This window comes from Camellia sinensis, chromosome 15 (assembly GCF_055761805.1).
Source record: "Camellia sinensis isolate YWXY chromosome 15, ASM5576180v1, whole genome shotgun sequence".
In the NCBI taxonomy this organism is placed as follows: Eukaryota; Viridiplantae; Streptophyta; class Magnoliopsida; order Ericales; family Theaceae; genus Camellia; species Camellia sinensis.
Genome location: NC_138975.1, coordinates 12,979,358 through 12,997,600, shown reverse-complemented (window position 1 = coordinate 12,997,600; position 18,243 = coordinate 12,979,358). Strand labels below are relative to the sequence as shown.

The 18,243-nt window shown below is 39.8% G+C and overlaps 1 protein-coding gene across 1 annotated transcript in view; it reads left to right on the top strand.

Annotated features, from left to right (window-relative positions):
• Window positions 1-17,760, top strand: part of LOC114283689 (B-block binding subunit of TFIIIC) — a 35,023-nt gene extending 17,263 nt beyond the window's left edge. Inside the window, exons 12-18 of the mRNA XM_028226566.2 lie at window positions 10,545-11,019; window positions 11,707-12,033; window positions 12,604-13,393; window positions 13,525-13,583; window positions 14,219-14,605; window positions 17,019-17,057; window positions 17,266-17,760. Of these exons, the coding sequence (XP_028082367.2) occupies window positions 10,545-11,019; window positions 11,707-12,033; window positions 12,604-13,393; window positions 13,525-13,583; window positions 14,219-14,605; window positions 17,019-17,057; window positions 17,266-17,451 (2,263 nt within the window). The 3' untranslated portion in view covers window positions 17,452-17,760. The remainder of the gene's footprint in view (window positions 1-10,544; window positions 11,020-11,706; window positions 12,034-12,603; window positions 13,394-13,524; window positions 13,584-14,218; window positions 14,606-17,018; window positions 17,058-17,265) is intronic.
• Window positions 17,761-18,243: the final 483 nt, after the last annotated feature.

Here is an 18,243-nt window from a genome sequence, read left to right as displayed (position 1 = left end):
TGGCCTCTGGTGCCTTCCCCTAGCTACAAGCTCGCCTCCTTGATCTTCACTAAGCTTCAGCCCAGGCTCTTGTGGTGTATCACAAGCTTTATTGCCAAGCATTCCACTTTCTCTTAGCAAATCAAGCACATACTTTCTTTAACATATGAAGATACAATCTTTGGACCGAGCAACCTCAATACCTAGAAAGTACTTCAAGCTGCCTAAGTCTTTGATTTCAAACTCATTATCCAAATATTCCTTTAACCAAGGAACCTCCTCAACATCATCTCTGGTGAGTACAATATCATCGACATAGACAATAAGAGCCGTCATCTTACCATGGGAGGAAACAAAGTATGGTCAGCTTGACTCTGTTTGAAATCATATCGCAGCATGGCCTGAGTAAATCTCTCAAACCAAACCCTAGGAGACTATTTAAGTCCATAAAGTGACTTGCGTAGTCGGCACACTTTTCCTTTGGTTTTAACATCTTCAAAGCCGGGGGGAAGGTCCATGTACACTTCTTCCAAATCATCATGGAGGAAAACATTCTTTACATCAAATTGATGAAGAGGCCAGTCGAGATTAGAGGCAAGGGAGAGAAGGACTCTGACAGAGTTCATCTTAGCAACAGGTGCAAATGTCTCCTGATAGTCTACTCCATAAGTCTGCGTAAAGCCCTTGGCCACCAATCTTGCCTTGTAACATTCAATTGAATCATCGACTTTGTGCTTCACAGTGTACACCCACTTACATCCAATAGGTTGTTTGCCCTTAGGTAACTCAACCAATTCCCGAGTGCCATTTTTAGCAAGAGCTCTCATCTCTTCCATCATGGCATGCTTCCACTCAGAAGTAGAAAGAGCATCCTGAAAATTAAAAGGAAGACTCACAGAAAAAACTTTAGACAGGAAAACTTTATAAGAAGAAGACAGATTCGTATAAGAGACAAAATGAGAAATAGGATGTTGAGTACACGACTTAACCCTCTTTCTATTAGTAATGGGAACATCTAAACCAGAAAGAATAGAGTTGCCTGGAGTTTCATCAGCAAAAGTTTAGACACTTATCAGAAGGAGAAGATAGTAGTGGAGACTCCGAATTGGTCTTTTGTACCCAAATAACTTGTTTTCTATCTTTGTCCCTAACATAAACTTTGCCATCTTTCACTGTTGTTTCAGATTCAGGCTCAACAGTCTCAATAGTTGAGTCACCCTTGACATCCTGCTTAATCACTGATGGGAGTGATACAGGAATCGCTTCACACCAAGGCTCCCCCTAAAGGGATGACTGGGGCACCGGTGAGGACAGGAAGTAGGACTGAGACTCAAAGAAAGACACATCCATAGAGACAAACTATTTCCGAGAGGGTGGATGATAACACTTGTAGCCCTTTTGAGTGGCAGAGTAACCTAGGAAGAGACAGCGAAGAGACCTAGGATCTAACTTACCACGGGTAGGAGAATGGTTATGAACAGAGCACACACACCCAAAGGTTTTGGGAGGAATAGAGAAACTAGAAGAGGGGGGGACCTTAACAAAACCTGAAGAGGAGTGTGTTTGTGAAGAACTTGGGTAGGCAGACGATTGATGAGGAAGGTTGTCGTAAGAACAACTTCCCTCAATAGGAGCGAGGAACAGGCATTTCAATGGTTAGACAACGCGTAAAATCAAGAAGATGGCGGTTTTTATGCTTTGCAACTCCATTCTGTTGAGGGGTATTGGTACAAGAAGTTTGGTGAATAATACCATGAGTGTCAAAATAGCTGGCAAGGCCGGAGTCGATATATTCCCCCCCCCCCCATTATCAGGACGCAAAATTTTGACAACGGCCCCAAACTATGAAAATTTTGAAGCACAGAAAAAAACGTCACATTTATCCTTCATAAGACATACCCAGGTGGTCCTAGAACAATCATCAATAAAGGTGACAAACCATCTTTGACCCTTTAAAGATACAAAACGAGAGGGATCCCATACATCAGAATGGATCAATGAAAAAGGAACTAAACTTTTATTAATAGAAGGAGCAAAAGAAGCTCTGTGTTATTTGCCAAGTTGACACAACTCACAATGGAACTCAGAAACATTATGTTTCAAAAAAACTGAAGGAAAAAGATGCTTAAGTAAAAAAAAAGATGGATGCCCAAGACGACGGTGCCACAGCTATAAGTCTTCCTTGGTAGATGGTAATTGAATGGAGGAATGAGCCAGCTTACCTGCTTGATCCAGGATATAGAGACCATTCTCGTTTCTACCACTGCCAATCATCTTCCTCGTGATAAGGTCCTGAAACAAACAACAATCAGGAAAAAAGGTCATACTACAATTTAAGTCCCGAGTAATACGACTCAAAGATAAAAGATTAACACTAAAATTGGGAACATATAGTACATAAGACAAAGGAAGGGGGAAGTAGTGGCATGAATTAAACCTTTCCCAGACACAGAAGAAATGGTACCATCAGCAATACGAACTTTATCCTGGCCTGAAGAAGGGGTATATGCTGAGAACAAATCAGAAGACCCAGACATATGGTTTGAAGCACCAGAATCGATAATCCAAGGTAATGCTTGATAAGATAGGAAAGCACTTGGAGAAAACGCTAAATTACCTGAATGGGCAAAGTTACTTAAAGAAGAACTAGATGCCCGACGGTCTAGCAAGTGGCGAAGAGCAACCTTCAACTCAAAAGTACCAAAGATATTAGCAGAAGAAACATCCAGAGCTGGGGCTGTGGCTCAACTGTATCAGAATGATGGGTTCAAGCATTGGGCCCTTGCCTTCTAGACTGACCGGAGCGACCCGTACGAGGACCAGAACGATCTCCACGACCCCCAGATGGCGGCCCATGGAACTTCCAACAAGTCTCACAGGTATAGCGAGGGCGACGACAGTAGTCACAAAAGAGCGTATCCTTCTCAGAAGGAGGACGGGAGCCACGATCCCCATCTCTAGAGGGTGCAGAAACCAGGGCAGATTGGTTAGAAGAGGTAGCCGGACGCATAGTAGAACGACAACTCTCCTCATTTTGCATAAAAGCAAAGGCTTCTTGAAGAGAAGGAAGCACATCCATGCCAAGTACTCTGCTCGGAACCGGATCATATTCCAAATTTAGACCTTCCAAGAACTTGAAGACTCGCTCACTTCCGGTAAGCAACAGAATTAGTGGGACAGACAGGTTTGTAATCTTGAAGGTGATCAAGTCGCTTCCACCTATTGTTAAGGAAGGTAAAATGCTAAAGGATAGTCATCTCACCTTGTACCGACCTTTCAATGGAGCGATGCAACTCAAAAGTCTGGGAGAAGTTCCCCTTCCGGGAGTAAGTGGTAGTCACTGCCTCCCAAATATCCTGTGCAGTGTCTATAGAGAGATAGCCCTCTCCGATTTTTGGGACCATAGAATGTATCAACCAACCCATAATGAGGGAGTTGGTGATCTCCCATTGATCATAACTTGGGTCCGTAGTGGTGGGTGCCTGTATCCTGCCATTGACATAGCCCATCTTCCCTCTGCTCTTCAAGAAAAAAGTTCGATTCTGTGACCACGCTAGATAGTTCTAACCATTGACTACAGAAGTGGTGATTTTAAGGCTAGGGTTAAGATTATCAGTCATAGTAGAAGGTATAACGGAATTCTTGCTCTTAAGCAGTTGAGAAGTTGTTGACTCTCACTAGTGCAATCTGCCATGAATATTCTACTAAGCAACCCTCAAACTCAAGACCAATTACAAACTCGGAAGATGGTGGAGGAACAAGCACAATAGAAACTAGAAAATCATAAAATTAAGATTTTGGTTTTTTATTTTGGTGTGTATGTGTGTGTTGTTGTTCTTTGTAGAAATTTAATGTATAAAGAGAAAAAGAGAATTGTATTATTGATTGATGTTTGTAATTGTTGAATTATTAAATGCTACAATGATTCCTATATATAGAAGAGTAGGTGGTAGTAGGTGGTAGGTGGAGTAGGTGAAGTGGAGGTGGTAGTGGTGTAGTGGGTTTAGTGGAGTAGGTGAGGTGGTAGTGGTGTAGTGGGTTAGGTTTAGTGGGTGAAGTAGGTGATAGGTTTTAACAGCCCCCCGCAAACTCAAGGGGGATAGGAACTAACCAACTTGAGTTTGGAGAGAGTAACAAAACAAGAAAATACATAAAAAATAAAAGAGGATAGGAGACACTGTATGGTCGTGTCAGACCGTTGTAGAAGACCGATGTAGAAGACACTGGCTCGTGTCGGACCGATGTAGAAGACAGTTTATGGGGTCATGTCGGACCGTTGTAGAAGACAGTTTACGGAGTCTTGCTGGACCCTTGTAGAAACTAACCGGAATCAATGTCGGGACAGTTTACAGAGTCTTGTCGGACCCATAAAGGAGCTAACCGGAATCAATGTAGGGACAGTTTACAGAGTCTTGTCGGACCCATGAAGGAGCTAACCGGAATCAATGTCGGGACAGTTTACAGAGTCTTGTCGGACCCTTAAAAAGTCGCACCCTCAAAAGGTGTGCCTAATTTTTCAAAAAGGCGTGCCATCAAAAGGCGTGCCCAATCCATAAAAAAACGTGCCATCAAAATGCGTGCCCAATCCATAAAAAGGCGTGCCATCAAAAGTTGCGCCCTCAAAAGGCGCGCCCACTTCATCAAAAGTCGTGCCCGACAGAAAGCGTCGAGCCATCAAAAGGTGAGCCCGAGACGCGGCGAGGCACGTGAGCGACAGAGCGGCGTGTCGGCCGCGTCGTCAGTGTCAATATAAACCAATGCGGAGGCGGAGGAAACCAAACCAGACTGAAACCTCTGAACTTGTCATTCTGAAACAATCTGTAAATACTCTGTATCCAACCCTTCTCGGAAACACTCAGCAACCCAAAAAACATGGCCTCTTCTTCCCGTTCAGCTACCCAGAACATGGCCTCATCTTCCCGTGGTCTGCTCACTCTCTTTCCCGACCTCAACGAGTCAACAGGAGAGATAACAGGTGCGGTGGCCCGTGAACCTCAACCAAACACCTCTGGTTTTGCTCCGTTGAACTTTCCGATGCGGTCGGTGGAGCAAAAAATGGCAGTGCAATCGGATGTGGAAGCCAATCAGTATACATTGAAGTCATGTGTGGAAACCATGACTGCGGTCACAAACTTGTCGCACCGGCTGCAGAGTAGGACAAATGAGGTGCAGCAGTTAAACGCCCAACTGGCTATGCTCCAGCGCATGTATAAGGATGCGCGAGCAGAGATAAGTGTGCTAAAGGCGGAAAATAAGGAGCTGAAGCGGAAGGCCACCGTGATGTTCCGATTTGGAGGTCCGCCATATGCTGCAGTGGAGGAGTATGGGGGAGTGAACGTGCTGGGCGGCGTGGAAAACACGGAGGCAGCACCGGCAAGGGCCGCTCAGGACGGAGGCAAGAAGAAGAGACCGGCGGCAGAGTAGAGAAGAAAAATCCCGCCTGTGGATGTGGTTATTTGGGTTTGTTGTTTTTTTTTTTTTTTTTTTTTTTTTTTTTGGTGTAAAATTGTGATCAGGGCGAAATCCCGATAGAAATAAAATGAGTGTATTGTGCAAATCCGAATGGCTTGAAGGTACAAGACTGAGCAGAAAAATTAGATGGAATGAATTTTTTTTTTATTTTTTTTATTTTTAATAATAAAAAATTGAGGTTCAAGGAAAAGTTGGGCTGTGGAAAGAAGAAAAAGAAAAAGTAGCACCCACGTGAGTTCCATCCAATTTTTTATATATATAAGATAAAAAAAAAGGTTTGGACGGTGGAAAAATATTTTAAAATAGAAAAAATTATATAATATAGTTATCTCTTTGAAACTATATGCTGGTGTTGATCAAAAAAGTGGGCCAAATTACCAATACCGCCAATCTTGTAGACATCCTGAAGTGGGAGACGAAGAGGCTTGTCTGATGGCCTCTTGGGCTCTGTAATCATGTCGAGGGCATCAAGAAGGGTTGGGCCCTTGTACCATGTTACCGGTGTAGAAGACACTGTATGAGTGTGTATATAGACTGCCCAAAAGATATACATGGATATAGATATCGAGCCCTCAAAAGTCGTGCCCTATTTTGTGGCTTGGAATAGCAGGGGATTGAAACCAGACGCAAGGAAGGCCGGTGTCGCGACGGAGCTTTGGCAAAGGGACATCGACGTGCAAGCGGTGGTGGTCTCCGGTGACTGAACAGTAGTGCACTCAGAAAGGAAATTTCAAGGTATGTGTAGAAAAATTTTAGCAGATTAGGTTGAGGTCCGGCGGACGGCCAAGGCGAGGTTGCCGCCCGCCGGTGAAGCGAAAAATACTAAGTGCTTAACCTTGCTCTGATACCATGTAGAAATTTAATGTATAAAGAGAAAAAGAGAATTGTATTATTGATTGATGTTTGTAATTGTTGAATTATTAAATGCTACAATGATTCCTATATATAGAAGAGTAGGTGGTAGTAGGTGGTAGGTGGAGTAGGTGAAGTGGAGGTGGTAGTGGTGTAGTGGGTTTAGTGGAGTAGGTGAGGTGGTAGTGGTGTAGTGGGTTAGGTTTAGTGGGTGAAGTAGGTGATAGGTTTTAACATTCTTTTTGAAGAAAACAAGGACAAACAGAGAATAAAGAGAGAAGAAAGAAAGAAGACAAAACCCGACGACCAACCAGAGGGCCAGAAAAGCACCAGTCGATCAACCAGCACTAAGCGACCAACCAGGTGACCATGATGACACTAGGCGACGAACCAAGTGCTGTCGACAGGCCTAGAGAAGCAAGCTAAGGCTGTCGACAGAGGCTGCGACTGCCATAGGAGAGTCGCCTGACTTTCGGCTGCGTTGGGTGGGGTGCGACGAACTCAGACAAGGTGGTAGGTTCCTCTTATTGTGGCTCTGATACCATGTAAATTTAGAGAAGAGAAAAGTTAGAGGTATGAGTGATATCTTACCCTCTTTTATGTTAACTCATTGGCATAATTACAGGAGTATTCTATGGCATAAATAAAGATACTAAATATACAAAAGAATGAAATAGGAAATGTTTCTATATTATAACATTCTATATTTTAACAGGAATCGCTTGACACCAAGGCTTCCCCTGAAGGGATGACTGGGACACTAGGGTGGATAGAAAGTAGGGCTGAGACTCAAAGAAAGACACATCCATAGAGAAACTATTTCTGAGAAGGGGGATGATAACACTTGTAGCCCTTTTGGGCAACAGAGTAACCTAGGAAGGCACATCGAATAGACCTAGGAGCCATCTTACCACAGGTAGGAGAATGGTTATGAACAAAGCACACACCCAAAGGTTTTGGGAGGAATGGAGAAACCAGAAAAGTGGGACCCTAACAAAACTTGAAAAGGAGTGTGTTTGTTGAGAACTTAGGTAGGCAGACGATTGATGAGGAAGGCTACAGTGAGAATAGCTTCCCCTCCAATATGATCTAGGAACACGCATTTCAAAGGACAGACAACGCGCAATATCAAAAGGATGGCGGTTTTTACGCTCTGCAACACCATTCTGTTGAGAGGTATTGGTATAAAAAATTTGATGAATTATACCATGAGTGGCAAAATAGCTGGCAAGGCCAGAGTCAATGTATTCTCCCCTATTATCAGAATGTAGAATTTTGACAACCGCCCTAAATTGAGTGCAAATCATTTTATGAAAATTTTGAAATACAAAAAAAATCTCACATTTGTCCTTCATAAGATACACCCAGGTGGTCTTAGAACAATTATCAATAAATGTGACAAACAATCGTTGACCCTTTAAAGACACAAAACGAGAGGGACTCCATACATCAGAATGAATCAATGAAAAATGAATTAAACTTTTACTAATAGAAGGAGTAAAAGACGCTCTGTGGCGTTTTCCAAGTTGACACGACTCTCAGTGAAACTTAGAAACATTATTTTTCAAAAAAACTGAAGGAAAAAAATGCGTAAGTAACAAAAAAGATGGATGCCCATGACGACGGTGCCACAGCCATAGGTCTGCTTCGGTAGATGGTAACTGAATGGATGAATGAGCTAGCCTATCTGCTTGATCGAGGATATAGAGACCATTCTTGTGTCTACCAATGCCAATCATCGCCCTCGTGGTAAGGTCCTGAAACAAACAATGATCAGGAAAAATGTCACACTACAATTTAAGTCCCGAGTAATACGACTCAAAGATAAAAGATTAACACTAAAATTGGGAACATGTAATACAGAAGACAAAGAAAGGGAATAGTGGCACAAATTAAACATTTCCCAGACACAGAAGAAATGGTACCATCAGTAATTCGAACTTTATCCTGTCCTGAAGAAAGGGTATATACGGAGAACAAATCAGAAGACCCAGACATATGGTCAGAAGCACCAGAATCGATAATCCAAGGCAATGTTTGATGAGATAGGAAAGCACTGGTAGAAGAAGCTAAGTCACTTGAATGGGCAAAGTTACCTGAAGATGAATTAGATGCCAGACGGTCTAGCAAGTGGCGAAGAGCAATCTTCAACTCAGAAGTAGAAAACCCAGAGATATCGGCAGAGGAAATAATTGGAGCGGGGGATTGTGGCTCAACTGTATCAGAATGATGGGTTCGGGCATTGGGCTCTCGGCCTCTAAACGGACCAAAACGACCCCCTCAAGAACCAGAACGATCGCCACGACCCCCAGATGGCGGCCCATGCAACTTCCAACAAGTCTCAAGGGTGTGGCGAGGGTGACGACAATAATTACAGAAGAGGGTATCCTTCTCAGAAGGAGAACGAGAACCACGATCCCCATCTCGAGAGGGTGCAGAAACTAAGGCAGATCGATCAGAAGAGACAAACGGAAGTATAGCAAAGCGATGACTCTCCTTATTCTGCACATAAGCAAACACTTCTTGGAGAGAAGGAAATACATCCATACTAAGCACACGACTCCTAACATGATCAAACTCCACATTTAGACCTTCCAAACACTTGAAGACCTGCACTTGCTCAACAAATTTTCAATACCCAGCAGAATCAGTGGGACAGATAGGCTTGTAGTCCTGAAGATGATCAAGTCTCTTCCACCCATTGCTAAGGAAAGTAAAATACTGGAGGATAGTCATCTCACCCTGGACGGACTGGTCAATGGAGTGTCACAACTCAAAAGTCTGTGAAAAATTGCCTTTGCGGGAATACGTAGTGGCCACAGCCTCCCAAATATCTTGTACTGTGTCCATAGACAAGTATCCCTCACCAATCTCTGGAACCATAGAATGAATCAACTAGCCCATGATAAGAGAATTGGTAATCTTCCACTGATCATAACCCAAATTTGTGGTATTGGGGGCCTGAATGCGCCCATTAACATATCCCAGCTTCCTTTTGCTCTTCAAAAAAATAGTCAAACTCTGCGACCACGTTAAATAATTCTGACTATTAAAGAGAGAGGTGGTGATTTTTTGGCCAGTATTGAGGGAATCAGTCATAGTAGTAGATTTACTAGTCAATTCCGCCATGAATACTCTACTAAGAAACCCTCACAACAAACACCAGTCTAATCACAAACCCAGAAGATGGGAGAACATACCAAACAGAACAAAAAGAATTTTAGAGAACATTTTTTTTTACCTCTTTTTTTTTTTTTTTTTTTTTTTTGGAAGAAGAAGAAGAAGACAGAAAACAGAATAAGTAGAGAATTACATGAATAAACAGACTAAGCACCAAGGACACAAATTAATGACGTTAATGCAACCAGACCAAGAGAGAGACGACTGAACCAGAGAGAAGACAGACAACGAGGTGATCGCCGATTGAACCAGAGCTCCTGAGAGACTATCGACAGTCTGCGGAGGGAGAAAAACACCCCCGATCCCACCTCAAAGCCTACCGACAAGCCTGGGCACCGAAAAAAGGAAGCTCTGACGAGCCTATAGGGTGCTGTCGAAGCCCTAGGAGGCTGAGGTGAGGACTGTTGGAGCCCTACAAGGTTGTGACTGGTGCTGGCGGAACCCTAGGGGGTCGGCGGCTGGTGTGGTGGTGTGATGGTGGTTGGTGGGTTCTGGTTTCTAGGGTTTTAGAATGGCTCTGATACCATGTCAATTTTGAGGAGAAAAAAGGTTAGAGGTATGAGTGGTATCTCATCCCCTTTTATATTAAATCATCACCATAATTACAGGAGTGTCCTAAGGCATAAAATAAGGATACTGAATATACATAAGAATAAAATAGGAAATATTCTAACACATTCTAACAATCTTATCCGTGCGGACTCCATACTTTATTCTCTAAAATTTCATGTGTTAATTCCAACTTCCATAAGAACATTAAAATTCAAATATTCACACATGCACATTTTTGTTGAAGGATGCACACCAATGTAAGAAGATTTTTGAACCAAGTGAAACAGCACATGTTCAAATTTTACTCAAAAATTCCTATATTTATTAGCAGGATAATACATGAAAAGTATAACGATCCGTAGACATAATGAGACATGTAAATCTGGGGTGTTACATTTGGAATGTCTGTGGTCTACTTGACAATACGTTCAGTTCTTTTTACAGTCTGAATTCTTTGTATGAAGTATGTTTTTAGCCCTATGTTTCACATAAATGATTTCATCTCTCAGGCAATTGGTGATGGAGTACGTAAGATATCGTGCTGCTCTTGGGGCAAAATTTCACCGCACAGATTGGTCTTCACTTCTGGATCTTCCAGCGCCTCCTGATGCCTGCAGAAGAAGAATGGCATTACTGAACAGTGATTCAAAGTTTAGAAGTTCTGTGATGAGACTTTGTAACATGCTTAGCGAACGATATGCCAAACATCTTGAAAGATTGCAAAACAAATCGTTAAACCATGGTGATTACAGCGTGATAGTTCGGGATTCCTTGTTTGGGAAAGATTGTCACAAGAATTTCTCTAGTAGTGTTGAATGTAATGAAGAGTTGGGTTTTGAGGAAAGGTGGGACGATTTTAATGATGAAAATATTAAGAAAGCCCTTGATGAGGTTATCCGTTGCAAATGGATGGCTAAACTGGATGCATCTAAAAGAGGTGGTTCTGGAGCAGAGGAATGGTCATATTTAGATGCTGAAGGACATGTAAGTCACAAATTCCTTTTACAGTTGAACTATGGGTCAATTATCATTTATTGTCCTTTCTTTTTGAGGGAATCCCACTTTTTTTGTGTGAAATCAAAGTGATTGCAGGGCAATATGTGACAGCTTGAGGCTTTGCTTACTTTTTTTTTTTTTTCCTTTTTGGAGAACTTATTGTCCCCCGCCTTTCTTGTAATCCTTTTCTTTATTAATAATTTTCTCTTTCTATTGTTGCCGATAAAAATAAATAAATAAAATCATGCATGGTGATTTGTTTCTGTCATGACTTAAGTGAGGCTTGAGTAAGTCAATCAGCAAGCTCGGTGTTTGGGGAGCTACAGTTCAAGTATTTACTGGTTTGATTTTGTTCATTTTATTTAGATGGGAGATGACTTGGGAGATTTTATACATTTCATTGGTGAAAGATAATCTCTATTGTCTCTCATGGTTTCATAGTTCATTTATAGGAGTCGTCTCTTTTAATTCAGATGTCATCAATTGTGGTTGGACATACATCTGAGGTTGTTGTTATGTTCATTTTTTCATTATATTCTGTAGTATCGCAGTATCTCTCTGTAATGTGGCTCTAGGTATCTGCTGATGCATCATCATCAGAATTTAGTTTCATGCATTTGAGGATTTGATGATGTTGGTTTAATATTTTTAAATTGTTAATCTTTCCATATGCAGAATCCCTCGGGAACTGAACTAGTTCCATCTCTCATTCCTAATGAGGAAATTCACAACCATGGTGGTGGGAATAAATTTTATCCTCAGATATCAAGGCGTCATCGCCTTCCTCGAAAGTATAGTAAGCTTTTGAATGAAGGGATTGGTGTTAGTAGAAGGGCACATGAATCATTAGCAGTTTCCAATGCGGCAGAGCTATTTAAGCTTGTCTTCCTGAGCACCTCAACAGCTCCAGAGGTGCCAAAGTTGCTTGCGGAAACATTACGGCGCTATTCTGAGCATGATCTTTTTGCTGCCTTTAACTATCTTAGAGAGAAGAAAATTATGGTAAAATTCTGTTCATCCAATTCTTTGATATACTGCTGGGTTTGTGATGGGGTTTGCATTTGGGTATCAGTCTTAAGCATTGGACATTCTCCAAATTTGAATAAAGAAATGAATATACAGCAAAAAGATTTTTAATTTCCATTTTACTTTTTTAGTTTTCCTATTTCTAAGTTCTTGTAAACATGAGGTAATTTGATTGGTTTATTCATGACCTATATGGTTCATATATCTTATGTATTTGCCTCCACCAAAACAAAGATCAGTAAATTAAAATAATGTGTGGAATTTTTTTCATTCTAGTTAAGGTTTGAATGAGATATCATGGTTGAAAGGGTTATTTGTTGAATGGTGACTCAAGCTCACTTTTAGGGTTAAATCTTGAGCATCACTCATCTCTCTCTCTCTCTCTCTCTCTCTCTCTCTCTCTCTCCCTCTCCCTCTCATAGTTTCAGTTAATTACTTCATTCATGATTCACCTGTAGATATTTTCTTGGCAATTCTATCAACCTAATATAAATGCTTTCTACATGTGTTTTGCTCTCTTACGTTTGTACTTTCTATCTTGGGCAGGTTGGAGGTATTGGAGATAATCCCTTTGTACTTTCTCCACAGTTCCTGCAAAGTATTTCTTCATCTCCCTTTCCAATTAATACTGGAAAACGGGCTGATAAGTTTGATAGCTGGCTCCATGAAAAAGAAAAAGATCTGATGGAAGAGGGGACTGATCTCACTGCGGATTTGCAGTGTGGGGACATTTTCCATTTGTTTGCCCTAGTTTTTTCTGGAGAGTTGTTAATTTCACCATACTTACCAGATGAAGGTGTTGGAGAGGCTGAAGATTCGAGAACTTTGAAACGTAAATCTGATAGTAATGAAGTTCGCATTGGTGACAAAGGGAAACAACTGAAGTCTTCGTTGGCCGGAGATGGTGAGATTATTTCTCGTCGTGAAAAAGGTTTTCCCGGTATTAGGTTATCTGTAAGTCGTGCCATAATTTCACGAATTGATGCCATAGAATTTTTCAAAGATGGTGATATCCTTGATGCTACACTAGTTTGTGGTGAAAATGATCAAGTCAATACATCTTCAAGCATAAATATTGGTGGCACTGCATTTCCTTCTGACCATGTCAAGGAAATCCTTGATGAGGGGAGCAACATTCCTATGGCAGTTGCTGCCAGTGAGTCAGAGTGGGAAACGATGACAAGCTATGTTGAACATCTGATGTCTTTATCAACTAATCAACAAGCAGCAAGTCCTTTTAATCCTGAGCTCTTTAGGGATGCTTACTCTGCCATTCAAAAGGCAGGTGACCAAGGTTTGAGCATGGAAGAACTCTCCCAGGTCGTGAATATGCAAGGTGTGCAGTGTATTTTCTTCGTGGGCATGTTTGTGTCTGTATCATGTGTGTCTTTGCTTTCAACTTTAGGAAAGATCTTATTTTTATCTTGAGTTCCTTCATATTGATTGTATCTTGGTGTTTGTTTTCAGGGAAAAATATGCCAGAACTTATTGTTGGAGTACTTGAAGCATTTGGGCGTGCTTTAAAGGTTAGTTATACTACTTAGTTTTATTTTATTATAGTAATTTGTAATTATTTTGTTTTCATAAGCTTCTGGATTTGCAAGTGCTAGTGTAATGTGTTTCCTGTACTGTGGTGCATAGCACACACATTAGCGGGTAACCTCCCATCTGATGTCCCTTTGGATGGCAGCTCTCAAGCTGAATATGTTCTTTTTGTTTTCTTATCATCCTGATGGCAAGTTAGTTCACCAGAACCATGTTTAGCCATAGCTGCCAACTCTTATACGCACAAGCTGTCCACACGTTTTGTTGATGAGACCATGACTTTTCTTTTTTTTTTTGTTGATAAATATTGATGAGCTCATGACTTGACCAGTATTGGAAATGATTTCAGCAAGGTTATTTTGAGTTCTTCTCAGAAGGTGGTGATTTGGTTGTTTAGGTAAATAGGAGGAGAAGAGGTTTGGAAGTCCTCATGGGATTTGTGTTTCAAATTGATTTGGATTGTCATCTGTTATGCAGTCTAAGTAGCTAGCCTAACCCACATTTTGTCCTTGAGAAGTCTAAACCTATGTTTCTATACCATCAACGACTTTTATGAGTTAACATTTGTGTGTAAACATTTGAGCTTGATTCTAATCTATTTGTTCTCATAATACAGGTCAATGCTTATGATTCTGTCCATGTTGTTGATTCATTATACCGGTCCAAGTATTTTTTGACCTCAAAGGCCACCCTTAATGAAGATGTTGAGGTGGCTTTACCAATCTCCAAAATTGATGATGGGCATTTGAACCAAAGGTCAGAAAATCCTGATGATGATGGTGCTAATACACCAAAGGATTCAAGCACGAACGCTGATGAGGTGCACAAGGTCACTATTCTAAATCTTCCTGAAGAGGTTTTCCATACCTCTAGTGAAACGGACTTGTTAGTCAGGCCAATATTACCTTGGGTAAATGGAGATGGTACGATCAACAAGATTGTTTACAAGGGACTTGTACGCCGTGTTCTTGGCATTGTGATGCAAAATCCGGGGATATTAGAGGTAAAATTCTTCTCATATAAGCTTTTGGTGTGTCCAAGTACAATTTTTTTGTTTGGGCTTCAGTAATAGGTAACAACGTACCAAAAGAGAAAATGAGAGTAATGTAAATGAGAAACTTAGAGATTTTATCATAACTTGCAATTGTTTATTAGTCATAAAATTATAGGAACTTCTAGTATTGAATCTATTGACAGTCATTTTGCAAATGTTCAAATTACTTTGAATTTAAGAAGCATTCTGCTTTTTGGTGATGCTGCTGCTAGTAACTAGAGGCTGCAATAAGAATTTTTCCAGTAGCTTAAATTTAAGGGGAAATATCATGTCGGTGGGAAATGGGGAAAAGATTTACACATGGGTGGGAATCTTTTTTGGTTCAAGTTTTTAGTGTGCCATCCCCACCTATTTGTAAACAGTTTTGGTCTTCTATGCTGCAATGTTATTTCCCCTAAATTTAATTTGTTTTGTTTTTCTAATGCTTGAAAATACAAAGTTGTTTTTCAAAGTTGTGTTTTTATGGTGTAGCTGTGACTTTCCTTGGTCTTCTTGATTGATAAATGTTGACAGATTGTTGAAGGTTAAAATTTTATGATCAGGCTTTCTCTGCTTCATCATCATCTCCTTCTTCTTCTTCTTCTTCTTCTTCTTCTTCTTCTTCTTCTTCTGCTTCTGCTTTTAAAATGTACCTGTTAGTTAGCATTACAAAATCATGTAGGAGTGGGTTCAATATTGTTGTGCTAACTATAAGTTTACTGTCTTTCCATGGTGGATAGGTGTGACCAGTGGTAATATCCAGTGTTTACTTTTATTCTTAGCCTTAATTAGTGTACTTTGAGACCAATAAATCATACAAAATTAGAAATTGGTTATAAAAATAAAAGAGGGCTGCTATTAGCACCTACCAAAATTCCTTGGACCTCCCATTTTTTTGGACCCCAACCCTAAACCATAATATTTTCACAATGAAATGCACACCCACCTAATTTTTCATCCCTCTCCTTCCCTGACTCACTCAATCTTCAGAGTTTGGAGCTTTGGTCTAGTATAGTTCCTCCGACCTCCCCATTGCGTAAGGATGGTAATTCACTCTCATACCCTTCTTCACTACTGTCCCATCCGGCAACACGTCGTTCTTTAAAGCTTACTTTCCGTCAATGGGGATGGATGGGTAGAGTCTCATGGTCTCGCTCAGCGACGCGTGTGTGTAAACCATGTCTTTCACTTCTTCGTAGATCGGGGCTTCGGATTTCTCATTGATTTCTTTGAGAATCTCAATTTTTACATCTGGGTTTTTGAAGACAAGCCAGAAGAATCAGATTAAAGCTTTCATCTAAATGCCCTGAATTCAAGAATCTCAATAGGAGATCAGCAGATTCGAGTGATGATTTTGAATTTGTTCACCACTGTGTAGCCGAAAAAATGTATTTTGTTCAGAACTGTTTTGTCGAACAATAATGATCCTGTCAGCACTGTATGTCCGAACAAAATTTGTTCATCACTGTGTAACTTGAATCCATTCCAATTCACAACTTAAAATAACATGAATTAAATCCATTCAAAATACATAACTTAAATCCATTCCAATTCACTCTTTTCCATTCTAAGTTAGTTTAACAAAGAAAATTACATAACTGACTATCTGCATTAATGTTCGGAACCTATGTATTAAACGAAAGGATTATGTTCAGTACTGTATTACCGAACATAATTCTAACAGTCAGCAAACCAGTACCGAACAGCTCGAACGAAACAAGAACAACCGAGAACGACCGAGAATATTAATACAAGACACATAAACTTATTAATGGAACGCCGGTCTCACTAGAATTGTTGTCCTCATCCTCCATTGCTCTACACAGCAAAATAAGTGATGAAGTATACGTTATACTTGAAGCAAAACTTTCAAGTTCAATAGCGTTAATGATGGTGATGAAAATGACAGATTCAGGATTTAAGATGATTAAGAAAAATAATAGATTTAGGGCTTATATTAGTTGGTTATGAAAAGTAATAGGTTTAGGGTTTACAAACATGGAATACGTATAGTTGGAGTTGGAGGTAGGGGTGGGGGTGGGGGTGGGGGTGGGGGTGGGGATGGGGGTGGGTGTCCAATATTATAGAGTATTAGTTCTTATTGATAGGTGGGTGTTCCATTTAATAATGTCTTTTAATGTAATTTTACTTTAGAGTATAATTGTAATAAAAAAAAATTATAAAATGGGGGGTCCAAAAAATTTTGGTAGGCGCTAATAGCAGCACTCAAATAAAAATCAGTGAAGTTAGGATCTGAACATTTAGATTTTCCAACCTTCTGTCTTCCCTTTTAGAAATATTGCAAAGGAATTAGATCTGTTCTAAATTTCTAAACATTCCAATGTTGGTTTAAAATTTTTAATAAATCTTTTCCTTATTGCAGGATGATATTCTTATACGAATGAATGTATTGAATCCTCAGGTATGTTTTTTTACCTTGTATTTACACTACTATTATTATTTTTTTCCGTAGACTTAGATGGGTGATTGGTTGTACGTTTCTATATTAACGACAATGAAGGGATCATAAATTATTTCTTATTTCACACTAAAATAGTTGCTGCTTTCTATTGTTATCCATCATTTTCACATGCTAAGATGCCTAATAATTGAATTTAAATCTCTTCCAGAGCAGCAAGAACCTCTTAAAATTGATGATTATGGATAATTACATCATTGCGCGGAAGATGTATCAGACTACATCCAGTGATCCCCCTGCCATACTGAGTGGTCTTCTCGGGAAAAGCTTCAAAAAACAAACGTTGATTTGCCAAGAGCATTTCTTTGCAAATCCAATATGTACTACCTTATTGTAGAATACACAGCCTCTATCCTCTCTGCATATTTATTGTTGTCGGGTTTCTTTGGAGCTGTTTCGCCATGCTTTTGAGAACAACACTAATGGTTGTTATGTCAGTTAGAGGTGGTTGAAGTGCTGAAGACACGTTCTATAGGATTCAGCTAATTTATATTAATGATTGTAACTATATCTTGTGTTTATGTATTGTAAAACTAGGTAGGCAGTCTGTTTATTACTATATCTTGTGTTCTGGAATATAACTCACTTGAATAGGTGCTGCTCTTGTATTTCTTAAAGATGTAAAAATTATGACCAATTGAACTGATGACCTGCTTGAAAAGTGGCTTTTTTTTTTTAGTGATTTTTTGGTTAAAATATTAGGTGAAAAAAAATAGGTTTACAAATAGACTTTGACTTTCACAATAAAAAAAAAAATGCAAAAAAGTAAAATAAGGAGGAAGAAATTTTTGATTTTTTTTTGAATAATTACTTATCAAAAGGGCTTAACTCTACTTAATTGGGTCAATCAATCTATCAACTGTACTTTGATTATTTTTGCCTACCATTCCATTATATGGTAAAGTAGACAGTGTGTATCAGTGTATATAATTGTAAAAATTGTAGCAAAGAGTAAATAATTGTAGTCTTTTTGTATTTATTATCTCTTTGTATTTACTTTTAGGAAGATTTTTCAAAATGCTTATGACTAGGCTTGCCTAAAGAGTTAGAAAAATTGGCAACTTTTAGACGTAAAGTCTTACAAAGTTAGATATGTTAGATATGAAGTTAGATATGTAATAAGTTATAT